This window comes from Penicillium oxalicum, chromosome V, assembly GCF_001723175.1.
Source record: "Penicillium oxalicum strain HP7-1 chromosome V, whole genome shotgun sequence".
NCBI lineage: Eukaryota > Fungi > Ascomycota > Eurotiomycetes > Eurotiales > Aspergillaceae > Penicillium > Penicillium oxalicum.
This window is the reverse complement of record NC_064654.1, coordinates 3,778,041-3,804,000: the sequence shown is the minus strand read 5'-3', so window position 1 is coordinate 3,804,000 and position 25,960 is coordinate 3,778,041. Positions and strand designations below refer to the sequence as shown.

Here is a 25,960-nt window from a genome sequence, read left to right as displayed (position 1 = left end):
CCATTGCAGCGCTGGCTTTTGCGCGCTACATTTTTGGACCTGAACACCCAAAAGTATGAGGACCTTACTTCCGCTTGTGCTTGGCCTGTCGATTTTCAATTTCTTGTGAAGGAATGAATCTTTCTTCTTAGATCGCACCGAAGGATGGTGGCTCTTTTGGTCACTCAGGGATCGGGGTCTATTCAAGCATTACGCAAGGTGAGCATCACCTTATCCTGAATCGTGTATGCATGGGCCAGGAGAATGTGACGCTTCCAGGTATGTGGTTTTTCTGTTGAAAGAAGATCGAGCCCCTCCAGACGCATATTGTTAATGCAGATACAATATTCTCCACCTCAAGCGTCTCCACATTACCTGTTTAAGATGACTATGATCCGGTCACGTTTCTCTGCACTTGCAAAGTTGTCCATCGGAAACTCTTTCAGTACCATGCACCAATATTTTACACCCTACTAGAATGATGCTTTAAAGTATGTTTGTGTAACTTCGAAGTCTTCGGCCAGTCAGAGTTTCGAAAGTATCCGAGTGATGAATGAAATTTTCTTGCATTGGCCCTTCTGCCCACCGAATATCCAGTTGTCCATAGGGATATGGCTTTTGTACAGAACCCTCTTCTTGATCCTCAAATAGTTCCCGGATTACTACTTAGATCCTGGGGAATCTGCCGACATTTGCATCCTCCATTCCACATCCGTTAAACCAGGCCCATGGTTTCTCTGAAAATGGAGAAAGTCAAGAAACAGGATCCTCTTCTCTCCGCGATGTGAGTTTCCGACATTTTCTTTTGCATTCTACGCCCTCAGGGGTTCCTTTTTTGTGCTAACAACAAAACTTATGGATCTCAGTGTGACCGGCTATTCCATCGTGCTTAATGAGATAAACATCACACTCTCTCTCCTCAGCAGCAATTGGACTGCTCATTGTGGAAACTCAGCGGTGTGTTTCTCGGCCCGGTCTCTCAGCGTTGGCATTTCCCTCGAGAATTTTGCGAGGCTCCTTCCGGGTGTGGCCATGATGACATTTGCGTTTTCTTACGCATTTGACATTGCCAATCAAGCCTTCTCCGTTGAAGAAGATGCCATCAATAAACCTGATCGTCCTATCGTGTCGGGAAGACTCTCCATTGAAAGTGCCTATGCCCGATGGTTCTTGACCTGGACTTCCTTTCCGGTCGTGGCTCATTTCATGGTCAATGGATCTGCTGCTACAATGATGATTATATGGGAGCTTTGGGTACTTGTGTTTTATGTCTGGCCAAAGTTGGATCATTGGGCCGCTCGCAATTTGTTCACTGCTGTGGGCGCTATTATCCAACTGAGTCTTTTGGACGCTTTCCTCACAAGGTTCTACCCAGACTACCTGGCGGATACCTCACTGGGTTATTTGCTCTTCTGGTGGCTAGTCTTGACTATTCATGTTCAAGAATTCCACGATATGGAGGGTGATAGGGCCACTGGGCGACGTACCCTGCCATTACTCATCGGCCCAAGACACCATTTGACCCTTCGGGTAGCAACTGCCACCGGAATGATCATAATGATGGTGATCAACATTCTGCGAGCCCGAGCAGAATGTAGTCATTCGTTTTACAACATGCCGACTGAGATTTTTATTCTCGCCGTAATTCACCTAGAGACAATGGCTGTTGTTGCTGTGCGCCTAATAATGATGCGTTGGAAAGAGGCCGATAGGCTTACATACAAGTATTACTATACACTAGCAACATATGCTATGTTACTATTCAGCTCTGTTATGGAGGGGGTCACTAGGGAATTGTGAAAACAGTGGATTTACATCAATACAAGTTTGGAATTTTACCTGACTAAACTCCATCGCGTGAAAGCACTTCAGTTGACGCAAGGTGACCTCGGGTATTGTTTTTTGTCTCAAAAGCGTACATTTCTGATTGACTTCTTTTCGTGTCCAGAAGAAAACACGTCTCTGGAGTCAGTTCCAAACATGGATGTTATAGCGACGTGTCGTATGATTGTATGTAATATGTGTATATCTCATATATATCAGGCACCGTGGAGAGTATTTCTGTTCTACGCCTAGTGATCCTCGTCCTCTTACAAAACAAAGTGATAGGAGGTCACCCGAGAGAAATATGGTCGTTCTATAATTGACTGCGAGATGAGTTTGGAACTCAGACTTAGGGGAAGATTTAGCCCTGAGCGAGGCATGAGAGCACAATCATTGTGGTTCTGCGATAAGTCGTTTTTCGAGTGAAATATGCATCATCTCTGGACATCACGTCCGATATTATGCATTTAAACTCGACCGCTTCAAATTCTGAAACCAAGGTAAATTATTTTTAGGGAATCTCTGAAGCCAAAAGTCTTAAAGGAAATCCTTTTCTGGTCCAAACAGAAGGCTAGGTCTTAATAGGCATGTATGCTGACGAGATAGATTCTATGCTCCTAGATTGATTAAAGACCGCAGACCTATATTTGTGCAATACCTCTGTGCTAGCTCACAAATCGCGGCTACGTGAGGTAATTCATTAAACTAATCTGGGCAACTTCTAGCTATTGATTGTACCAATCTATATGAGCTATCATTTTTAGACACCACTAGTTAGAATTTGTGAATTTTATTGACTTGCGCATATGTCTATACCTTCACATCTTAGCCGGCTATATTTCTGTGATGAAGTAGGAAAAAAACGCATATATACTACAACAATAATAAAACAAAACAAAAACTAGAAAAAGAAATCATAAAGAAATCATAAAGAAAGCTCCGCTAGGGTACTTAAAGTTTGAGTTTGAGTTTGACCGCGTGCATCCTGTCAGGTGATTTCATATAGCGGTGTGAAGCGTCCTTAGAGCTTAGCTGTTCGAACACAGAGTACATCCCACTTCAGGAAGATTTTGGGAGAGCTATTAGCAGTAGCTAAGATATTTAATACATACTCTCTTTTCACAACGAGGTTCTTTCTGATTTAAGTGCCTGATAGATCACGTTGCTTGTTGTGCTAGCTAAACGTGCATCCTGAATCCTGTCTCCCTATTTAATTCTCTTCGTGATACGACCTCTTCCCTACATTGACTTAAGATATTTACTTCCTGGCTTAGCTTTGTGAACACTCTCACCATCTTACCTCTGAATTTCTACGTGCCGTGAGCTACTCTCTTCATTTCTACCTACGGGTGCTCAAAAGATTTGCTCTTTTCGTGAATGGCTTTCAATACCAGTGTGCCGATTTGATGCAAGCATAATTATTCATTTCGCTTAGAACGATTCATTGCCTATCCCTCAAAAATGATTGTGTCTGCAGATCGACAAGTAACTTTGTCGAAGAAGGATCTTCTTTCATACATTTTCACGGAGCCCAAGCAATTCAATACCAATGAACCTGTCTGTTTTTCCTCCAATTCAGTCTGAACTTGTTAAATACTGACGCTATAATAATCATAGATATACATTGATACTACAGACCCAGTGAGAACAGTCTCATTCATCCAAGCAAGAAACCTCGTTCGTCGTCTGATTACGGGTCTTCGGGCAGCTGGGTTACAGACGCATGACTGCGTCGCAGTTCATGCAGCAAATAATGTGAGTCTATCCGAATATAGGAGTGTCAGACATCTCTTTCGTCGAGGCTCATGGTGTGTTAAGCTTCACTATACCCTGTTTGTTCTCGCAATAATCGGGGCAGGCGGGGTATTCACGGGCACAAACCCCTTCTACCGACCCCTCGAATTGGAGCATCATCTACGGACATCGCACGCCAGATTCGTCATCGTCGAGTTCGAACATGCTAGATCTCTCTTGGACGTGGCCGAAAAGCTTGACATACCCGTGAAGAATATCTGGGTATACCACTCGGATGAGAGTATGATAAAATCTCTGAAAATGAGATCCTGGAAGACCCTTTTGAATTACGACCCATCCGATTGGGTTTGTCCACGTGAGCCGAAAAAGACCACCGCGGCCCGATTCTTCAGCAGTGGGACTACTGGGCTTCCCAAGGCAGTGGAACTCACACACCACAATTTGCTTGCACAGCATTCCCTGGTATTTGAGGCGCATCCGCGACCGTATCAAGTAAGTGCCTATGACTTGCCAGTTCTGAATTTTCGTGAAAGCTAAGATGATTACAATGAGGTAGATGTCATTTCTCGTCGCTCTTCCTATTTTTCACGCTGCGATGGCTCCTTTGGTACACATTGGAGCTCTTCGTTCCGGAATCAAAATGTATATCATGAGCCGCTTTGAAATCAACCGCTACCTCAAGATGATAGATAGGTTTGCTATTACCGATCTCATTGTTGTTCCACCAATTCTTCATGCCATGGTCGCATCCGTCCCTCAAAATCGCTTCGCGCTCCGCAGCTTGAGAAACGTCGTTTGTGGCGCGGCTCCTTTGTCCCGGGAAATGCAGGCGAAGGCAAAAAGTCTACTTGGACCGGATGTGCCGCTTACACAGGGCTGGGGTATGACCGAGTCTTGCTGCGCGTCAACGATGTTCCCATATCCAGAGTGTGACGAAACCGGCTCGGTTGGAAGACTGGTCCCAAATATGGAGGCAAGGTATGCCCCCCTGAGTAACATATACTAAGACAGGAGCGCTGTGTCGAGGATCAATGCTCACGGGCCAGTGTAGGCTCCTGGATGCCAACGGGAGACCTATATCCACTCATAACACCCCGGGAGAGCTCTACATTCGTGGGCCAACCGTCACACCGGGGTACTATGACAATCCCATGGCCAACAAAGCCACGTTTGATGCAGACGACTGGCTTCGAACAGGTGATATTGCCACATACAATTTTGAGACACGGAAATGGTATATTATCGGCCGCCGAAAGGACATGATCAAGGTACAGGGGTTTCAAGTGTCACCGTCAGAAATCGAGGCTGTTCTTTTGATGCACCCCGGTGTCGAAGATGTTGCTGTTGTTGGAATAGTTGGCGTGGGTTGCGAAAGGAGTCGATCGGAGCAACCGCGAGCATACGTTGTTCCACTGCCTGGCGACAAAACTATCTCAGAAGAGTCATTGCGGTTGTACGTGGCGGAAAGACTCTCCAAGTACAAACACTTGAGTGGTGGTGTAGAGTTTGTAGACGCAATTCCGAGGAACGCCAGTGGAAAAATCCTCCGTCAAAATCTCTCACGAGGCGGAATAAAGTTAGACGGAACACAAGCTGCAGACGGCATAGTATCGAAGATTTAAATCCTGAGTGCAAAGGTTCCAACGTTTCAGGTGTCGCGTCGCAGATCGTCCATGCCCTCAAGCCTTTCATTGATGTTTCCGATCCTCAAATGACACCGCTACGGTTCACAAGAGAAAGTGGGGGATTTTTCCAAGTCTTGGAAATGCAAGACGCCAGAGGGGTCAAAATCGAATGTAAGATTCTGCTTATTCTGTCAATCAATCGCTGCACTTCCTACTAATTGAATTTGCAGTCACAAAAGGACTTCCCGCAGACTGCAGAGCGAGTTGCGGAACCATTGGATGAAACGGTGGCGACCGGGGTGATCCTTTCGAGGTTGAAGTCCACGATCTAGACTGTTATGGGGTCTGTATCCCAGGACAGAGAACCTGTTGGCTAGGCAGAGAGTCTAAATCTATAGGGTCTGAATTCAAAGACTGAATCTTAGGGTCTACGACTTTCCTCTGATTGTTTGCGATCGCAGCACCGTGGACTATGAATCCCAGACTACTGCAATGGACATAGTGACTAGTGACTACTTGAACGAAAATACTCGTATATACTTTGATGACCGTCACAAATGGTACTATTGGCATGGCTTGCAGGCCAACGAGGTAATAGCCTTCGTACAGGCAGACTCCAAGAAGGAGAACCGAGCAGGTATGAGGAATCTTACCTTATTTCCTAGACAGCCAACTTCCCGAGGTCTGGACAATTAATTAAACTGAACCAGGGGTTCCCCATACGGCGTTTTACGACACTCGCAATACTAATAAAACACAACTGCGGGAGAGCATTGAAGCTCGAGTGTTTGTTTACTTTGACTGAATGTACCTCTCAAGCACTTTAATCAGACATGCATGTGCACTGTGGCAGGTTACATTGGATGTACCATTCAAATTTCAACATATATACTACATATGGATCACAGCCTTTTATTGAAGATGGGCTACAGACCATATGGGCAGCTAAAGAGAAGAGAGAAAGAGATTTTGAGATTCCCTAAGGGTGAGAGGACCTCACTTAGTTAGCTAGTCTGCTAGTGGCAGAAACAAATGTCAAACACCTTAAAGCCAGCCACCAAACCTATCGCTCGAACTTTCCCAGCCGTTCTTTACTACGGAACCAGTCCCCATATCTGATCAGTAAGGCCAAGGGAGGAATGAAAGCGGCTGCGATCAGAGCTAGAACCGTGTTACCCCAGCCCTGTCCAATATGATCATACAAAGCCGGGCCAATCAGTGGCAGAAAAGCGCCAGCAATTGCTCGGAAAACTACACCACCAGCTATAGCGGATGCACCATGAATTTCATAAGCATCCACCACATATGTCTCGGCTGGTATGGCAGAAAGCGTCATGCTGAATCCGGCAGCGCATGTTCCGATGAGCGGCACAATGTATTGAACATGGAAATTTAATGTCCAACCGTAGACCAGGAAGCCGATAGGTAGAAGTATTGCGGCAAAGATTAGATGAACCAGTCGGGACTCCTGTTTGAATCTGTCGCCCTTCGTTTCTCGCTGGTGGATCATGTAGCGGTCCGAGGTGACACTGTAGAAGATCAAAGCAACGGTGTTGCCAATAGCGAGACTCAAAAAAGTCAATCCAACAGAGCCGCTGGAGAACACATTGGGGTACGCTGTTTCCATGTTCTCCGTGAGCGTGGCAAGAATTAAAGAGACCAATGCGTATGTTATGGCCATGTAGCTCGTGGTCAGAATGAGGATGGGAGACTGTGCAAGTATCTGCATTGGTCTTATGGCGCTTTCGAGCATGGTAGATCCATCGACAAGGGCTTGGTGTTTCGAGGAGTACTTCTTCTCATTCGCACACTCCTCTTGCAACTTATCCGCCTTTCGCCTCAGAATTACCACCGCGTAGGTTTCTCGGAGCACAGTCAACAGCAGGAAACTGAAGAATCCAAGTGTGATAGCTGCCAGCCAAATCGACCATCGCCAACCCAGGCTCTGTGCGATATACGATCCAGCGATAGGTGAGATAAAATCAGCTATCATTTGAGTTCCCATTATTAATGCCATTGCCCGGCCAGTTCGATCCATTTGGAATAAATCCCCAATGATGGCAGGTCCGAGAGTGAGAATCGACAGGAAGCAACCCGTTAGGAATCGGAATGTGATCAACATAGCAATGTTGACGCTCAGAGCGCTGGCGATCAAGCAAAGGAGCGCGAGGAAATTTCCAATGTGGAAGACAGGAAGCCGACCGAATCTTTCGGAGAGCGGTGCAATGAAAAAGGGGCCAACCCCTTCTCCGAGCTCCCAAATCGTGACGAGCAATGTTTGGTCGACTTTACTATCAGAATTGAACTCTTTCAAGATCTGTGGCGTCGTGGGCACAATCGTCATTGTCGAAAAGACACTAATTTGATCAATCAATGACGGTGGCTATATCAAGCTGCAAGACAAAAAGAAATGGCGCGTACCTGACGAAACCCATCCATGAGACAACGAACACAATTAGCCATTTATGCGTTGACGACCAGTTCAAGGGGTTTTCTGGATCGTTCTCCTCGAAATCCACAAGAATGACATCTGGATCACCTTCTCTGATGTTATGTGCCAATGTTGTTTCGGCAGACTTCTTGTTCTCGCTTTCTGCTATAGTCACATAATCTTTGTCAGGTAGTTTTTGCTGCTCAAGTGTAGATAAAATAGGGACTGGGTAGGTCGCAACCCCGTCGACGAAAGACATCAGTGTTAAATATGTGAAATGCGCCAAAAGTCTCTTCTCAACTGCTGAGACAGAGCCACAAAGATAAAATTTGGGAAGAGAGAAACAAAAAGATATTCAAATGGTGAAATGGTGTAAGAACTCGTAGGCAGAAGTCCCCTGAGATTTTACACAAGTTGACTTTCCAACTTTGGAAGGTTACATGCCGTTTTGCATTTGAGACGGCACGACTCACCAACCAATCGGTGGCGCATTTTCATAAATCCTCAACCTATCCCGATTTATCCTATTTTCTCAATGACAAGTCATGCGATTGGCCCGGGAGATCATCTTTCTATACACGTTCCATCTGTACAAAGGGCACGCTGCAGTCGGGGACTAAAGAGCTCTTTCAATAAATGTGCGGGCCGTGCCCCGGGTGAAAAAAGCTTCTTCTCTTATCTAACATACCCCTTTAAGGGGGTTATGTCAGCACCCAGGCCCGCTAACCAAACAAGCCAAAAGACCAAATATTACCAGAACGTTAGCTCTGATAAACCCGGATGTGGTATACGTAGCGCACAACGTTACGGCAGTGTGGCTGGTACGGCTAATTTTACCTGCTACCAGAAGCGCAGTCCGTAACAAAGGGGCGAGCATGTACGGTGAAGACTGTATTTGTGCCGTCCTATCAATAATTCCACGACTCTTAATAGTATATCGAGGATTTCTATTTTGGCCCCGTCTTCGTACGTATTCGTCTTTAAAGTCGTTCGAATAACACCACTATAATCCAAAGGGTGTAACGGGTATAATGTTCTTGTTACGGGAAGCGTTCTGGGCGGACACTAACCAACAAGACCGTAAAAGATCATTAATCTCCGCGGTTGCGGATATTGCCCAGAGTCCGGTATATATAGTATGGTAACTTAACGGGTATTGATACGGCCCCGTATCACTTGTTCGGCTTTGCCGTAACAATAGATTAAAGATAAAAGTAATTATTAATAATTAATTATAAATACACGGTAGGTTTCTTCCCGCTATATTTTAAGGCAACCCTTCTATATAAGGCCCGTTGTTTTAGTCGCACTAGATAGTGAGTCCTGACGAGTGTTATGGATTAGGCCTCGTCCACCTAATCATAATGGACATAGTGCGCTACTTATATATCGGTCCCGGGCATGACAGAACAGTATGTTCTGTCATATTTGGTCTTTTGGCTTGTTTGGTTAGTGCGCCCGGGCACGTACCGTAACATCGAAAGTTTTATATCACAATCTTTGCTCCTAGATTGATTGCCTAAATTTCCTAGGAGTAAGCAACTCAGTTAATTTGAGGATTGAAAGGCTAACAGAATTTACCATCCTCTATGTACTTGCACGCCGGTCACTCTGTTACACCCCTTGTTCTAGTTGAAAGGAGCAGGAAGGTAGCAGAGGGCGCTTGAGGCGCCTTACCAAAAATGACCCTTCACGTTTGAACATACACTTTCACGGTGATTGATTCAGGGGAAGCAACTCACCGGGGCGGAAGTGACATGATAGAACCAGGTTGCAGGGGAGAGGGTCCTATGACTTCGCATTCAAGTTTCATGACTCGGATATCAGAATATTTGGAACCGCATCCATGTGGCACCATTTTCAAAGTGTCTTTCCCCCACGCGCTCTGCCATCACGCCAGCATGAGCGCAAACCCATTTTGAGTTGAACCCATTCTTTGATCTTAAGCTTCCGAGTTTCAACATTTCTAATTTGATTAAGGGTACGCAACTGTTCGGTGCCTACGTCTGTCCAGTTAATTTGCATAATCTGCAGCGTTATAGGAGAGACCCATAGCAAAGCGTTGTCGAACAGTATGTTTCACACCAAAAAAGTCGTCTTAGATTCCTACAGAGATTTTTCGAGCGCGCTAGAGGCGCGGAAAAACACCCATTAAACCGTCAAGTGGCTGGGAAAAACTATAGGCAGGCATGGAAATTTTATTTATTTTTCCTTCAGTGTTTCGAATAAATATTTAGCAAACTTAAGTAGGACTATAGCAGTGAGAGATACATCAGAGAACTGAAAATTCAAAAGACATACTAAAGACTTTGGTTGGGTTTGGAATAAAAATAGAGCCGTTTCCGCTGCCTAGCGAAAGACTCGTTTAAAACAGCCTAACAGCAACTGACTGACTAGCTTGTAACAATCAAAAAATATTAGCAGCTCACGGGAGTTTAACAGATCATTAGTCTTGATTTCGGATCATAGTTTCTTCCAAGTCCGACGAGCCTTCTCATGGCTTCCAATACGTCTGTGTCAAAAGATAGGATTGTTAAAGTAGAAAATACGCACACAAGTCAAACAATTTCTGCTTACTTTCTCGGGATCATGAAGGTCTATATTTAAGAAAATAGAGTCTGCAGATGCGCTAGGGATCTTTCTCGCCGAGTCCATTGTAATTTAACAGGCCGTTTGGGGCTGCTTACCAGGTCGAAGAGCTCAGATATCATCGCAGTCCAGCCATAAATCGCCTTGAATTTGACATGCCCTTGCCATTCCAGTGCACAAATGATACCTACGCATATCCCCCAATTAAATTAGATACACTCATAGGTACGGTATGGAATTTCTCAAAGTAGATTGCAAAGAAGCTGCGCTCCCATCATCTACTTGGGAAAATCTGTCAGGTCGGGTTTCTGCCAGTTTTGAAAATGAATGGACCGCGTACGTTGCACATCAACCATGCCTAGATTTCATGTCAACCATGGTCGTTCAATGGATAGCCACTGAAGTGTCCAGCATCCAGCGAAACTTCTCGCTTCCATGTCGCTTTCGACAAACAGAGGCTTGAAAAGATCGATCTTATAAATTGAAACGAAATACGAAGGCTCTAACACACCTCCTGGTGAAACAAATGAAGTTCCCAGGGGTTAAAGTACTGAAGAATTCAAACCAAGACTTTAAAATAGTTCCTTGTTCCTTACAGATGCAGCCATGTCGTGACCAGGTTGAGATCCCAGGTATCCTTTGGTGTGCTCGCAAATTAAATTCAAGGGTACGCTAGCAACGCGAGAGCCAAAGAGACAATTGGAATTCGAGGAGGGTATGGAACATATCATAAGCTAACATGTATTGAAAGTCCATCATTGCGGGAATGTTTTCTCAATTACCCGAAAGGGCTTTTTAAGTCTGTGTTTAAGTCTGTGCGGCGTCACCATATCAGATTCACGGGTTGATTACTGTCCTCGCGTGGACGACGTGAACGACACGAAAAATCGCTTACGGTATCAACAGACAGAAATACAGGCTAGATCCCGTACCTGAGGTCAATTCGAACGCTGAAGCCAAGTCTTGCCGGGATTTTGCGAACTACCTGCTCCGCCGCACAAGCGAGCCGTAGAAACAGCCATGCGTCTCTTTTTTGAACTTAGATGACCTTCTCAGCAAGCGGCCTGACAAAAGTCGGTTCTCATCAGCGATACTCGCCGTCCTCGGCATCGTCCGCGCGAGAGCGCGTCATGTGGAGCTTGTGCTTTGCCCCATCCAACTTGCATTTGGCACTCTTTGCCTTGCGCTTAGTCGAGGTCCATCCTTCGACACCGGCTAGAATTGCATATGACTTGGTCATGGAAACTCGCGATAGGTCAGCTCCACGTTCTTGAAGAGAATGGTGGAAGGCGCGGAAATTGGACAAATGGGGACGATAATGGCCACTGTCCAGAGTCAGACTGCGTGTCGCAGAGTTTGATCAAAAGGGTTTACCTCAGAGGTGCAAAGCCACGTATCTGACCATTTTTGGTCTTAATGAGACCCGCTGCAGATATTCTCCCTCCACGTAAGAAGGAGCTATGCTGGAAAACACCCTGCTCCTTGATTCCGATATACATTCGAAAAGAGGTATCCGCTACCTGCGCACGGCAATCGTTAATGACGTGGATTCGACCCCCTTCAACCCTGATAACTCACAAAGATCCACATTCCATTTTTCACAGACAAGCCCCCAGCAAAATGGTCGTAGACAACAGCGGGACGAATGCGTGAGAAATTCTTCACGGCCTTGTCGAGCTCGTAATCTTCTTTCGTGGACACATTGGGATTTTTGGTCTCCTTGTTGCTTGTCACAACAGAAGACAATGGAACGTCCGCAGAAGCTGGAGCAGACGCTGCAGAATTTTCGGTAGCCTGGCCAGGTTCCTCCAGATCATTCGGTGCGCAGTCTGCAATTCGAACCACTCCGTGCAGGGTGTCCTTGAACCGTTTGCTGTCCGTTTCCACAAGCTCATCATTTTTCGCCCATCTCAAGAGTCCTGCATCGTCAATCTTGACCAGGTAGTTGAATCGTTCGCTAGAGGTCAAGTAACGAACTTGGTCCTTCTCTAGCTGCTGCCGGCTGCACTGTGGAAGCTCCACGTCCTTGCCCGCTCCGTAGTCCAGCCAGTGAAAGAAATTCTCCTTGGAGGGACTCTCCTTCCATGCAGCATGGTAGGCTCGGAGATTACTCCCATGGCGATGTTTTGAATCGACCATCTCCAGAAAATATTCGAGTCCCATCATTTTGGGTGGGCAGACCGAAGCACCAGGCCCTGGGCGGCCGGGCATATCATTTGCTATGCGCTCAACAGGAGAGTCTCGATTTCCGGTCGCTTGTATTGCAACATTTACGGCCCGCTGCCAATTTTTGCGTGCGACACTGTTGGTACCGTCGCGATCCTCGGGATCCTCGCCAGACTCGTCTACGACCATATCCTCCAAATCTTCGTCGGAGCTGGCTTCCGAATGGGCCGCATTTTCTGCACGAGGCTGACGAGGGAAATCGATTGTCTAGAGGCATTTTTCATTCAGCATCATTCGTTGGAGTAAAAAGGGCGGCTTCAGCCTCTCGAGATGAAAGGTTATCCGGTCGTACATGAAGGCACCTAGATGAGGCAGCAATCCCACATCCACTCAATTCCCGACGCGTTCGGTGACCACGATAAATTCTCTAACAATCACACCAGTCAGTTAGTACTGGGTCATACGAGGCTTGGATATGCCCCTTGCAGAGTTGTATGATCATATCGTACCTGAATTATCCGTGCTGCCTGTTCCTCTGGTTGCAATGGGGGCGTGACGTCAGCTAGGGCTTCGTGTTGCAAGTCTGGCGAGCCGTGTGGCCGTAAAGGCGCCGACGTCGTGCTTGTCATCATGGTCGATGCGTCAAGCTGGACGATGCTTCATGAGTCACGGATATGCCAAAAGTTCACACGTCTCATGTCTAGGCAGCAAGTTGAACACTCTCTGAGCCAAGCATGTCTGCGCTGTCTGTACTTTCTGTTGGTGTGGGGGGCACGGCGCGGGCTGATCAGAGCACCCGTTATCGATAGGGAAATGGCATGTGACCGTCCGGCAAGAAGGGCTTATCGATAAGGACGCCTAGCCCTTTCAATGTTGGGATTTTCTACCCACGGTGTTTTTGCCTTGCACCTCAGGCATAAAATGTCTCGTCTAAATCACGAGACATCGTTCATCGACAACCACTCGATTCGTCAATCCTTTCGGCACGATGTGGCAGAGACCGCGAGCAACGTAGATTTGGCGTCTTGATAAGTACCGACGCTGCCATAGCCGGCCTTCTTGTTGCCATACGTACCGCAAGGTCACTCATATGATAGAATGCGTCTAGGAAGTCAATTTCGAGGAAGCGAATGGGAGCCCGGACGGGATATCGATGGGTTGGAGCCATAGGTGGCCACCCGGTCAAATAAGTTTTCGGATTCATTCAGCCTCAAAAATTCCCATTTTCGGGAAATGCTTCGATAATTTGGCCCATCTGGTTGTAGGCAGTTCGTAGTGGCCTGTCTGAACGCCCACCCACTGGTCACTTAATCAAGACAAGATAGGGGGATTGCACACCCTGTCAATTTTGTCGGTTCAATTGATTCCACCGAGTCCCCTTTACTCTGTTTCAAACCTCTCCAAGCAGCTAGTCGACCCGACGAGAACCATTCATCTTGCACCGGGCTTTTTCGTCTGTTCCATGAAGCCTCAGCATAGGGACATGCTCTGAATTGAGGGATGGATCAATTAGCTGTGACAAAGTATGTTGCCCACATCAATTGCAGAAGGGGTCCAGACCGCTGAAGCGAACCCCAATGAAGTCAGGCAAGAGGGTAGGTAGAACCCTGGCGATCGTCAAAGAGTGAATCGAGAGCAAAAGCACCCCGTCAAGGCATGCGCTCAGTGGAATGGCGAGCCTGATTCATCTACTCGCCTGGCGGTTACCAAGTCCTTCGCAACTAGAGATTCCGCAGGTGCTGGACTGAGTGCCGGAAGAGGGCTAAGCCGTTGCAGCTCCTTTCTACCTCTTCTCCACTTTTGTCGCTCCGGGTGCGGGAAATGCCGACAGACCGTTTGATCGCACGGTCTCATCTTGCTACAACTTCCCGTTTTTGGTCTGCTGTCAATCTCGAGCCCCTCCGACCCTTCTCCACGGGTTGATGCGATCGACAGCAGTGGTTGGACCGAAGTTGGCTGCGATCGGCTTGGCCCGCACAAACACGACTGACGCGGCGGTGCCCTGGATAACTGGATTCGCGCGGTTCGTCTGACTCAAGCGCGGAATGCAGTGGGCTGCAGAGGACGTTCAAAGGGATGCGTCGCAGCAGGAGACCGGTCGCGGATCTCGGATCCTTGCATCGTCCCTCGAAGACAAACCAGTGGGTTTGGCCTCTCCTATACAGGTATGTCTGTGGTGCCTCCCGGTTGAGTCACCTCCTTGTGCATGGTCTTTTCGTAAATCCCGGCTGCCTGGACGGCACGGGGCGATCAGCCAGCACACGTCTCACACTTGCACGTCTGTCCTCCATGAGAGGGAATCCTGTTGGAGCCACAAACCTCCGCCCTGCCCCTGTGGACCACATGGATTCCTTGTTCCCACTGTGAAGTGATGCATGATGATTGTCAACCACATGGCAGAGATGCTAGTCCTAACCCTGGGCTGGTGGGGCAGAGCCTGTAACGGGAGTGTCGGCCTGATGTTTGATCGGTGCTGATCCCTCTCGTTAAGCTTTGTTGCTCATGGGTTGCTGGCTCCACACTCTGTCACGATGACTGGAGTCCGTCGCAGCTTCTTTCCAGTCCTATGCGCGTCTCTGATCTTATTCTCGACGGTCGGGGCTGGGCAGACCTTGGGCTTTGGGCGCCCAAGTGACAAATGATCTTCTCCGTATCCTGAGGCTTCATCTTATGGCACTTGGCTTATCGTTCGCGTGACTCCAGGGCCCACGCCTGAACAAGGATCTAGAGTGCGAGGACGAGATCGCTGTCTTGCGCGACCACGACGCCGAGCGCGTCCTATCCTACGACGCCGATGACTCGCCTTTCCCGGAGGTCCGAGCGGTCGTTCGGCCCGAAGATGATGCTTCTGTGCCAGTGAACACAATTCGGATGTGGGTCATTGGATTGTTCTTTACGATAGTGAGTGTGGCCTCGAAATTGTAGTTGACTTGAAAGTTCTTTGGGGTCTTCATGAGTTGACTCAGGTTTCCAGGTTGGCTCCGGATTGAATCAATTCTTCAGTCTCCGCCAGCCAAGTGTGTCGATTAACTCATTGGTTGCCCAGTTGCTCGCCTTTCCAGTGGGTTGCGCATGGGCCCGATGGATGCCCGTCGGTATTCTGAATCCTGATCGACACTTTAATGTGAAAGAGCATGCCCTCATCACTATCATGGCCAATGTGTCCTTTGGTTCTGCGGCTGCGACGCAGGTCATCGAGGCGGCGGTCAAGTTTTATGACATGCCCTCCGATGGTGGATTTGAAATCCTTCTCTGTGTGACGACCCAGCTATTCGGGTTTGGACTGGCGGGACTGGCTGCCCGTTGGCTGGTCACACCGGCCTCGATGATCTGGCCTCGAGTGCTCTCCAATGCGGCCTTACTCACCACGTTGCACTCGCAGGAAAATGTCCTGGCGGACGGCTGGCGCATCACCCGCCTTCGCTTTTTTCTAGTCGTATTCGTGGGCGGTGCCTTGTGGTACTTCGCGCCGGGATACCTGTTCACCGGTCTCAGCACGTTTAGCTTCATCTGCTGGATCGTTCCATCCAGCGTGGTGGTCAATCAGTTGTTCGGTCAGGTCACCGGTCTGGGTATGTCCGTCCTGACCTTCGACTGGGCGCAGATAGTCTACGCCAATCAGAGCCCGCTGCTGGTGCCATTCTGGGCAGGGTTAAATGTCATGGGCTCCTTTGCTCTCTTCTACTGGCTGATTTGTCCCATTTTGTACTACACCAACACATGGTATTCGGCTCATTTGCCCATTCTCAACTCCAATACCTTTGACAATACGGGCCATGCGTACAACACATCCCGAATCATGGATGCGGACGGCTCGGTCAATCAAAAAGCTTACGAGGCCTACTCGCCGTTGTTCTTGCCCGTTGGGTACGCCATGACCTTTGGGGTTGCATTTGCGAATCTCACAGGGATTTTCGTTCACATTGGACTCTACCACGGTCGGGATCTCTGGCAGCAATGGAAGGGCACGAATAAACGTGACGTTCACGCCCGCATCATGTCATCCTATCATGGGGTCCCCTGGTGGTGGTTCGGCGCCGTCACCCTGGTGATGTTTGTGCTGAGTGTGGTAACGAATGAAGTGTGGCGCACGGAACTTCCCATCTGGGCTGTGTTTGTGGGATTTGTTTTGCCCACCATTTATTTCATTCCAGTGGGAGTCATCAAGGCATTGACCAATATCAGTAGCAATCAGCTCAATTTGCTCTCGGAGTTCATCGGAGGATATGCGATTCGTGGCAAGCCAATGGCCAATATGATCTTCAAGTTTTACGGCTACGTTGCCATTCAACAAGGGCTGGAGTATGTCATATGGAAATCACGACCACGTTCTCTCTACCGTACTTGCTGACTATTCTCCAGGTTTGTGGCTGACATGAAGCTCTCGCATTACATGCATATTTCCCCCCGCACTGTCTTCGCTGCCCAAGGCATTGCGGCTCTCCTGGGGGCCATCGTCCAGTGCGGTGTGACTGTATTCATGATAACAACCTTTGACGAGGTTTGCACTCCTGATGCAGACGGGAACTTTACTTGTCCGCACGGTCGTGTTACGTATTCATCGTCGTTGATCTGGGGTAAGCTCTCCGGTAACCTTGAGCAGGTAGCGCATCGCTTGCTGTGATCGGCCTGGGGCTGACATTTTTCTCCAGGTGCGATTGGGCCGGGTCGACTATTTTCTCCTGGTCAAATTTACGGGAAACTCTTATGGTTCTTTCTTGTCGGGCCTGCGCTGGTGATCGCCACGTATCTCTTGGGTCGGCGGTGGACAAGAGTCAATTACGTGTCTTGGCCAGTTGCCTTGGGTGCCATGAGCCTGGTTCCTCCTGCGACTGGAGTAAACTTCTCCTCTTGGTGGGCAACCAACGTGATTTTTAACGGACTGATCCGTCATCGTAAGCCAGCTTGGTGGTCAAAATATAGTATGTATCCACCGAAAGATACGGCTGAATGGGGACAGCAAAGAGGAAGTTCTGAGATAGCCTTCATGGACAAGAGTACTCACCTGTTATTAGATTATGTCTTGTCCGCTGCACTAGACTGTGGTGTCGCCGTCTCCACGGTCGTCATCTTTTTTTGCATCACATTGCCCGCCGGGCCGCTCAAATGGTGGGGCAACGTTGTATACACACTAACTGCTGATGGCCAAGGCACGCCGTATAAAAACCTACCTGGTCGAGGCTACTTTGGGCCCGAGCGAGGGACATGGAGCTGAACATATTTCAATGATCGCATGATCGTGCACAAAATTCCAATTTCTTATATTCATCAGTACTGTCACTCTTTGCCATTTAAAGAAGCTAGCAGGGCCATTGCACAGAAACAGTCCCCGACGCTCGTCTCGAGATGGCCCGCACACTCACACCTTGACCGAGCGTCCTCGGACAAACACTTTCACAATGTTGCGATCATCACCCGTCATTAGGAATTTCTCGAAAATTGTAAATGCCGAATCGCCGTCTTCAATAGGTGAGTTGACCCCCCGAACGGCCAGATCAACCATGTGCACCTCCAGAGCATCGAATTCTTTACCCTTGTCGAAATTGCCAATCTTCTCTCCTAAACCACAGACCTGTGCACCTCCGTGCGTCGCCAGGTAGAAGCCCTCCGCGAGGGTTAAGGGTTGGTCTCGACCATTTGTGCGCGTCTTTTGAGCAAGAGATACCACGAATGCTTGCTTCATCGCTTCCAGCATGGACGAGGAATGCCCACCACCACTGTCTGTTCCGAGACCAACCTTAATGCCTTGTCGTAGGTATTCTCGGATGGGAGCGATCATAAAGTCTCGCATGGTCGTGTTGGCGATGGGACAATGGGCGACACCGCAACGAACCTGGCGAAGTAGGTCCATTTCTTTTTCTTGAAGATAGATGCAATGCGCCAAGATAGTTTGGTCATTGAGTAATCCATAATGACCATAGAGCTCGGCTTCGGTGCTGAACTGGGGAAACAGTTCTCGCGTAAAGGTGATCTCTTGCTCTTCCTCGTTGAAGTGGGTCTGAATTGGCACTTTGGGATTCTCGCGGGCGATGGAGCCCAGTCCCGACAGCAGCTCGGCATCGCATGAAATGGCGAAACGGGGGGTAATGACTGGTCTCACCAGTCTGCTTTCAGGGTCCCGATTGTGGACGTATTGAATGAACGCGCGTGTCGCGTCCAACGAGTCGTCGATTGAAGCATCCCGGTACCAGTCGGGCGCATTACGATTCATGTTACATTTGCCGACCAGAGCACGCTGGCCCTTCTCGTAACAGGTGTCGACCAGAATCCTCGTCGCCTCGCCGTGGTGAGATCCGTAGTACGATGCGGTGGTAATACCTTGCTGCAGAAACCCGTCGACGCAGGCAGCATACGTACGGCGAGCATACTCTACGTCGGCAAATTTTGCCTCGTGGGCGAAAGTGACTTGATTTAACCAGTCGATGAGAGATTGGCCGCGGCCCACGCCGCGTTGCGTCCATTGAGGCGCGTGGTTGTGCGTATCGACAAAGCCGGGGCAGAGGAACTGACCCCGACGCAGGCGCTTCACGGGGAAGACCTCGGGCGCATAACCATGATCCGCGAGGATCCCATAGATTTGGCTGTCCTCGACATTTCGCTCTAGGGCTTGGATCGTTCCCGACTCATCCACCAGAATCAGGCACTTTTCGAGAATTTCCAGTTCTGTGAGGCTGCGAGAATGGATTGCAGTCCCATGGAAGGCCAGGGGCAGACCTGACGCAGGCGATGAGGTTTGGTTTAAGTCATCCATGGCGTGATGTTCGTTTTCGGTGAATCGTCAACTAGCGTTTGAAAAGCTACCTTGGTCAGTTGAAAGAGAAAGCTGGAAAAACCGGCATGTCCAACGCAGTACCTTTTAACCCTGTCGCGGCGACGCGGGTAGTCAATCAAGGAGAGTCAGGCAGCTCGAACCACTCGCCCGTTCCAAAGATGGCGAAAAGATTATGGCACTGGTAGAAACCGTGCGGGGGCCGTCACCTCAATTTCGTGCCAAGCTCTTTTTTCGATGCGCATTAAAGGGGAATTTCACGGAGATGCAGGTCGTCCTGGGTGAGACTATGAGGTCACCCACCACTTCCGACGAGAATTTGATGAGGGTGCCTAGACATGCAGCCACCGCCAATCAAGGCAACTTCTTCCCTCCCATGCAGATCTGCGTGCTTATCGCATGCCGACTCTGCAGGTACTAACTTACCAAATAGAATAGATAGGTGAACACGCCATCCAATCGGTGTGGTTTCCATCTGGGCGCCACGAGAACCGTTAATCTTCGCGTTGGATATACAAGACATGTGGGGGTGCCGACCCCGTGGAACTCCGTCTACCCTGAATGAATTCGGCGTAAGTCGGCAGTGTCTACTGGATTTAAATCAGCGGAAATGAGATATGCATGGACACATGGATATGAGCATTCAGACCCTCAAAAGTGAGGACTTCCTTGATGTAGCACTCCTTCGTAGTAAGCACTGGGAGGCTCATAAATTTGGTCAATACAATGAATCCCCAGGAATCCTTCGCCGTCTTCAAGCGCTTCTACACCATCTAGGGGAACCTAAATATAGACAAAAAAAAAGATGGGTATAATAGCTGTACAGATGCAGGGACACATGCGATATTCTTTGCTCGATAAAAGGGAACGGATGAGGGGATGAGATAAGTCATCGCTGGCCTTGCTTTTTGGACAACTCTTGGGCTGTGTTCATCAAAGAAACTATGTACAGAGAAGAAAGAACTCGGGCAGAGCCGATTGCATTGTGTGGTTTGATCCGAAAGACTTCCAGCCCCCTTGGCAAGGCTATGCGTGATAGATCTCGGTCACACCGATTATTGAATGAAAGGCACCAAGTAGTCGAACTTGCCAAGCTGAACACCCTTAGATCGGAAAATGGCATAGGCGGTAGTGAGGTGGAAGTAAAAGTTGGGCAAGGCGAAGTTGGTGAGGTACGACTGGGCCTCGAATTCGAGCAGCTTGGGGCCAGCCTGGATCTTGACCTCGTTCTTCTCCTTGCCGGCGAACTGGCTGGCCTCGGCCTTCTCGAGCATTTCAATGGTCTTGGCGATGCGAGCCTGCAACTCGGCCACGGTCTTCTCGTTGTCTTCAATAGGGTTTTCCTCGTAGCCGGCGATGCGAGGCAGAGAGTTCTTCGCCACGTTGCTGGCGGTCTGCACCTGGAAAGAGACAGGCAACATGTCCTCGGCGAGCTTCCAGCCAACCACCTCGTCGACAGCGATGCCCTTCTCCTGAGCAAAGTCCGCAGCCTTTTGCAAGATGTTGGACAGCGCCTTCAATCCCTTGATGAAGGTGGGAACACTGTAGTCGTAGAGAGGGGTAGACATGATGGGACTGGTGGAGGGTGTTTTGAATTGAGGGTGGAGGGCGTGGATGACGACTTGGAGAATGTCGAGGTCGGCGTAAGAAGTTGATAGTGATGGTCTTGGGAAACGGAGGGCAATGCGACCTCTTTAAATACCTACTGGGTCCCCAGGCCTCTCCCCTCGGTGGGGTCGATCGAGGCGGGCCTTGTGTGTCGGTGAGGACGATCGGGCTGAGACGCCGTGCCACACCATCGACTCAATTCTCAGAAAGAGCAGGGCCCAACAGATCAGACACAGCCTTGAGGCAGATGGGTGAGCAATGAACACCGAGTGCCGATCCCGTATCTGACTTCCTGTAATGGGCTCCAATGAACTTGGACCTCATATCTCAGGGACCGCGGGTACATGGGTACATCAGAGTACGTGGGCATCCCAAGCTTCCATGTCTCCCCCACCGCCACCAGCGGCCCCCGCACCAGGTACCTGGTACCCACTCAGAAGGCCAATCAAACATGCTGAGTAATGTGCCGTGGACCCCTGCAGGATCCGAGGTTCTTCCCGATTCCGCGCTGCTCTCTGTTGTTCCCTGGACTTCCGTCATGGTTCCAGTGCAGACGGACAGCGGCCAGAGAAGACGAACCGTCTCAACAGATTGGTAACCATTCATTGATGACAACCAGGTTGACCGCACTGCTGACCAAGCTTCGGCCGCCTGTGGACGCCGAACTTCCGCAGGTGTCCTTGACGAAAAGCGTAGCTGACAGGAGGTTTGCTAGAGTAAGATTCATGCCGGATGCCCGTTTACTGGATGGGAAATTCCGTCTTACCTGCCAAACCTCTTCGGGGTATTGCCATGAGGTTTTCCAGTCAATGGCTCCAAGTCGAGGAACAGTCCATCTGGTGGAGGAAGACCCTGGAGTCTTGAGGGAGGTTGCCGTGAGTGCTGGGTATGAATGCGCAAAGCGCGATCCAGGAACGGGGAGTGATTCCCTGGTGATATGCACAGTAGCAGACCAACGATCACTTTTGGCTCACTGATCCCCGCGTGAAGGAAATGCAGTTTTCAATAAAGACAAGATTCCAATAAACACGAGCTATCGAATTCGGCAAGGGGGGAACCTTCTGACGGACGGAAATCATGGCGGGGAGTACGCTGGAAGATATTGACATATGGAAGATGAATGAAGTATGATACATAATGATAAACCAGGCACATTGGATCTCACTCGGTACGGCCAATCTGTCAAGTATCCGACGACATCGATGGGTCAAGGGTAAACAAGAAAGGGAAAAAAAAAAAAAAAACAGATGAAAAGTGATCAGGGCATTTAGAAACTCAAACAACGCACAACGCCATCGCTCAAAGGGTATAGTAACTTGCCATCTCCTCTTGAAACCAATTGTAGGAATAGTACAGTTGTTCGGCCATTTGCGGGTCAATCATGGGCATCGCGCCACTGCCATCGACCAGCAGCACATCATCGAGCACGGGGGCCAGCGGAACCGGGGGCGGAGGCGGAGGAGCGAGTGTCACGGGAAGTTGCGGGGGAAGAAGATTTGGTGGATTTTGCGGAGGCTGACGATATGCCGGCTGCAACAAGGCCTGCGGTGGTGGTTGTTGTTGTTGTTGTTGTTGTTGTTGTTGTTGTTGTTTGTTGTTGTTTGTTGTTGTTTTGTTGTTGTTGTTGTGTTGTGTTGTTGTTGTTGTTGTTGTTGTTGTTGTTGTTTGTTGTTGTTGCTGCTGCTGCTGTTGCTGACGATATGCCATTTGGCTGAAGATCATCGTACTTTGGTGCCGAAAGGTCTCTGCCAATCGATCCACGCCGGGTCGTCGCTTACCGAATTGCTCCAGAAGAACAACCACCGCTTGGATCGCCCGTCGCATCACTTGTTCATCCGGGTGCCAGGGAGCCGGGCGAGACGCATGGAGACACCGGGCATTTTGTTCCAAGCACCAAAGGATGGTGATGCCGGCAAAGTAAACCTGACTCAGGGTCAACCAGATCCACTTGAGTTTGCCGACGGAGTAGCTGTCCCAGTACGATCGAATCACCTGTATGCTGGAATCTCCGCAGCTCACGATGCTCAGTGTGTCCGGGGTGGGATTACGAGGGCTCGGACGATACATCAACAGCAAGGTTGTGTAATACAGATAATCATAGTATGAAGTCGAGTAGAGAAGAGCCGACGGATACACCGGAGCCGAAACACGCCAGTCGTCGACTTCTCGGCGAAACTCTCCTAGTGTGGCGGCAACCTCTTCCGCAGATGGCTGGGGGAGATTGCTATATACTGAAAGGGGCGGCGCGGGCATGGCGATCAACATCAGCATCGAAAGCCACAGATCCAAACAACAGGCGGAAACAAATTATCTCGTCCCAAACTAGAAAGGGCAGAAAGCAAGAAGGAAGACTTACGGTAGTGATAGATGCGGGAAAAGATCCGTCGAAGACGAATGACTTGAAGGGGAATCGTCATAGTGCTGGCCCCGGGCGCTTCCAACCCATCTTCGTTCAGCTCCCGAGGCAGTCCAACACTAATGTCGTCGTCAGAGATCCCCAAAGGCCGGCCCAGAGTACTGGCAATCAGACGATCCAGGTTATATAGACTCCAAAAAGCACGCTTGGCCATCTCCTCTTCCATCAGGCTCGGATACGGCCGAGCCTTGTGTAAGCCCAGGCTGATTGCCAGTCGCAGGGTGGCTCCTAGGACGTGCCATATACTCGGACCGGACGTGGCGAACATGGAATACAAGGCCAGTCCGAGAAGAGCCCGGATCGAGGGAAGATCCTCATTTTGCAGAGCATGGGGAAGGGTCTCCTGGCTAGCACGGTAGAAGTCGGCTGCTTGAGCCGACTCTGCCGACCCGATCAACAGGGCAATGGCAATGATTATGTGATAGGTATTGTGGACCTCCGGTGCAGGCACACCGCCCATATAGATATGTCTGAGATGACCGAAGAACTCTGGGCGGGACAGGAACGGATACTGATACCCGATGCTGTCAAAGTATTGACCTGCAACTCGTTCCACTTCTTCCAGAGAGGACAGACGGAGAACCCGAGGTGCAACGGCAGGTCTTGCGACCGACGGGCGACGATTCTCCAACTGGTCGCGCAGAATCTCGCCCACGTTAGGCAGCTCGACACCAACTCCCATGGGGGGTTCGGTCGCGATCGCTGCTAGCCCAGGCGGTGTTGGGGTCGAATGGTTCCCGACGGGGCTGAGCGTAGTCGTGGTGGCCTTTGCGGATGGCGTGGACAATGGTAGTGGTGGCGCGAGAGACGAGCGAGTTGCACTCGAAGCGATCATTGCTGGCACTCGATACCACCAGTCCGGATCTGACCCGGCGTCCACAGGTGAGCCTGTAGCTAGATCAGCCACCGAGATGCCAACTTTACGGCGCACCACCTCTTCCAGCCACTGGACGCGATTTTGGAGAGTCTCCAGTTGATCGCGAGGCACCGAGGCACTCGCGACCTGTGGCCCCGGCGGGGGGATGGTACAGCGTACCCCCGCACGCGTGCACGCCGAGCAGTTTGGGTATCGAAAGTCGCATTTTTTCTTTCGTTTGCGGCAAAAGTCGCATGCGGTCGAGACGCGCTTACTACGTGTAGAGGCCGTGGGTGTTGCGACCGTCGAGTCAAGAGGCGACACTGAGTCGGACGGTGGTGGGGGCAAGTGTGGTGTGGACGGTGGTGGGCGTGTCAACGGTGAAACGGGGGACGGATGGTGTCCCCCATGAGGGGATGACTTGGGTATCGCATTTGCAGAGGGCTGCGACCATGTCACTGGCAACAAGGCATGGTTGGGGGACTCGAGGCGGAATTTGCCAAGCTGATCGCGAAAGTCCTTGCTCGTCATGGTGAGGAGCGAGGAGAGAGAAGGCGGCTGGGGCCGCAAGCCATTGTCGGGGCTCCGATCCCGTGTGGGCGCGTCTCAGGGAAAATTTGAGAGGGGGAAAAAAGGGGAAAGTTCTCGTTTCCTTTGGTGAAAAGGATGGAAAAGAAAGAGAAAAAAAAAACACTCTCCGGCCAAGAACACTATCGACAAAGATGAGAGAGCGGGCAGCTCCAGTAGACGAATGAGTTTGCGGCGAAGGATCTTTTCTGTGGAGTCACCAAGCAAGGAAATAGCTCGCTGCGGCGGGTCTGACAGTCTAGGAAATACGATAATCGCCGTCTGATCGAGTTCTAGCATGTCTCTTCAAGAAAGAGACCAGCTGTCAATCATCAACCATCAACCATCGATCCGATTCATGTTGTGGGGAAAGAGGGAAGGGGCAAGGACGATGAGGCGCAGGCGAAAAGTTTACTGTGGCAGCGGGCCGTGACGTCTCGTGATTCCTGATTTCTTGCATGATTTCGTGAGCTCGGGGGTTGGATTCTCTCGAGTCAAGGATCAACGCCGGGTAAGTCTTCGGTTCTTGAGGTTTGAGCATGATCACTTTTGACTCCGTTCATTGGCGGCGGTTGACTTGTTGAAGTCCAACAGATAAACATCCATGGTGCTGTGCTGTGTTTCAATTCACGTCTTGATGAAGATTCCGAGGCCAAAGTCACGTCTGCAACACTGGTAGTAAGGTTCCCAATAATGCATTGTGTAGTGCCCCATCTAATGGTATGAGGTCAAGAAATACGGAGGATGGTACGGGCGAGGGAGTCACAGCTCTACATGTAGGAATACATTGGAGGTACGGGCCCGGCAGAACGACCCCTGTACTTGGAAGTGGCAAGGAAGGGCGAATTATGATTTAATCATAAAAAGGCAATCCTAATGGTACACACTGGAGGCACCGACCTCCATGGCTTGGTACTTATACTCCTCTTGCTTCTGGCCCCCGCAAACTGTTTGGCTCATTACCGAGCCACGTTCTGGTTCGATGCTTTTCCAGATTTCGACTCCTCTCCAAAGCCCTTCGATGCGCACCTCGCGTTCCTGAAGAGATAGATCTTCCGTCAGGATGGCCCTTTCGTCGCATCCAATCTGAAGCGTTGCCAGAATTTTCTGTGTGTATGCTCGGTTCTTCAGCTGCCGCTGCAACTTCACTCGGACGGGGCCTCCAATCGCAATCAGAATCTCCATCGCACGGTACTAAGGATCTCCCATCTTGAGTGGGACCACCATCACGTCTGAAGACTTCCGCGGACCCTCCCATCCACTCAGAAACCCGCGTGGCTTGATCCGGAAGGCGGGTCATTGCCCACTATCGCTGTTTCATGAGTGATCAAAGATAGGAGAAATCTAAAAGGAAATGGGGAGTACGAAGATCGGG

At 49.7% G+C, this 25,960-nt stretch overlaps 9 protein-coding genes across 9 annotated transcripts; 3 read left to right on the top strand and 6 right to left on the bottom strand.

Moving 5' to 3' along the window:
- Positions 1-707: 707 nt before the first annotated feature.
- Positions 708-1,779, top strand: POX_e07328 (uncharacterized protein; the record flags this gene model as incomplete). The annotated part of the gene is made up of 2 exons (XM_050116135.1): positions 708-763; positions 846-1,779. The coding sequence occupies 2 exons, from the start codon at positions 708-710 to the stop codon at positions 1,777-1,779; spliced, it is 990 nt and encodes a 329-aa protein (XP_049968595.1).
- A 1,485-nt stretch (positions 1,780-3,264) lies between these two features.
- On the top strand, positions 3,265-5,180 carry POX_e07327 (Phenylacetyl-CoA ligase epaB; the record flags this gene model as incomplete). Its single annotated transcript, XM_050116134.1, has 5 exons — positions 3,265-3,360; positions 3,421-3,558; positions 3,622-4,050; positions 4,115-4,536; positions 4,610-5,180. The coding sequence occupies 5 exons, from the start codon at positions 3,265-3,267 to the stop codon at positions 5,178-5,180; spliced, it is 1,656 nt and encodes a 551-aa protein (XP_049968594.1).
- Positions 5,181-6,246: 1,066 nt separating this feature from the next.
- Positions 6,247-7,873, bottom strand: POX_e07326 (uncharacterized protein; the record flags this gene model as incomplete). Its single annotated transcript, XM_050116133.1, has 2 exons — positions 6,247-7,540; positions 7,605-7,873. The coding sequence occupies 2 exons, from the start codon at positions 7,871-7,873 to the stop codon at positions 6,247-6,249; spliced, it is 1,563 nt and encodes a 520-aa protein (XP_049968593.1).
- A 3,414-nt stretch (positions 7,874-11,287) lies between these two features.
- On the bottom strand, positions 11,288-13,001 carry POX_e07325 (uncharacterized protein; the record flags this gene model as incomplete). The annotated part of the gene is made up of 4 exons (XM_050116132.1): positions 11,288-11,528; positions 11,578-11,723; positions 11,782-12,636; positions 12,879-13,001. 4 exons carry the CDS (start codon positions 12,999-13,001, stop codon positions 11,288-11,290), a joined length of 1,365 nt encoding a protein of 454 aa, XP_049968592.1.
- Positions 13,002-14,414: 1,413 nt separating this feature from the next.
- Positions 14,415-17,584, top strand: POX_e07324 (Glutathione transporter 1; the record flags this gene model as incomplete). Its single annotated transcript, XM_050116131.1, has 6 exons — positions 14,415-14,534; positions 15,073-15,270; positions 15,344-16,671; positions 16,732-16,946; positions 17,022-17,264; positions 17,385-17,584. 6 exons carry the CDS (start codon positions 14,415-14,417, stop codon positions 17,582-17,584), a joined length of 2,304 nt encoding a protein of 767 aa, XP_049968591.1.
- A 144-nt stretch (positions 17,585-17,728) lies between these two features.
- POX_e07323 (putative guanine deaminase) lies at positions 17,729-19,120 on the bottom strand (the record flags this gene model as incomplete). Its single annotated transcript, XM_050116130.1, has 1 exon — positions 17,729-19,120. One exon carries the CDS (start codon positions 19,118-19,120, stop codon positions 17,729-17,731), a length of 1,392 nt encoding a protein of 463 aa, XP_049968590.1.
- Positions 19,121-20,193: 1,073 nt separating this feature from the next.
- POX_e07322 (uncharacterized protein) lies at positions 20,194-20,706 on the bottom strand (the record flags this gene model as incomplete). The annotated part of the gene is made up of 1 exon (XM_050116129.1): positions 20,194-20,706. The coding sequence occupies one exon, from the start codon at positions 20,704-20,706 to the stop codon at positions 20,194-20,196; it is 513 nt and encodes a 170-aa protein (XP_049968589.1).
- A 1,339-nt stretch (positions 20,707-22,045) lies between these two features.
- Positions 22,046-24,549, bottom strand: POX_e07321 (uncharacterized protein; the record flags this gene model as incomplete). The annotated part of the gene is made up of 2 exons (XM_050116128.1): positions 22,046-22,977; positions 23,103-24,549. The coding sequence occupies 2 exons, from the start codon at positions 24,547-24,549 to the stop codon at positions 22,046-22,048; spliced, it is 2,379 nt and encodes a 792-aa protein (XP_049968588.1).
- A 909-nt stretch (positions 24,550-25,458) lies between these two features.
- On the bottom strand, positions 25,459-25,770 carry POX_e07320 (uncharacterized protein; the record flags this gene model as incomplete). The annotated part of the gene is made up of 1 exon (XM_050116127.1): positions 25,459-25,770. The coding sequence occupies one exon, from the start codon at positions 25,768-25,770 to the stop codon at positions 25,459-25,461; it is 312 nt and encodes a 103-aa protein (XP_049968587.1).
- Between the last annotated feature and the right edge of the window lie 190 nt (positions 25,771-25,960).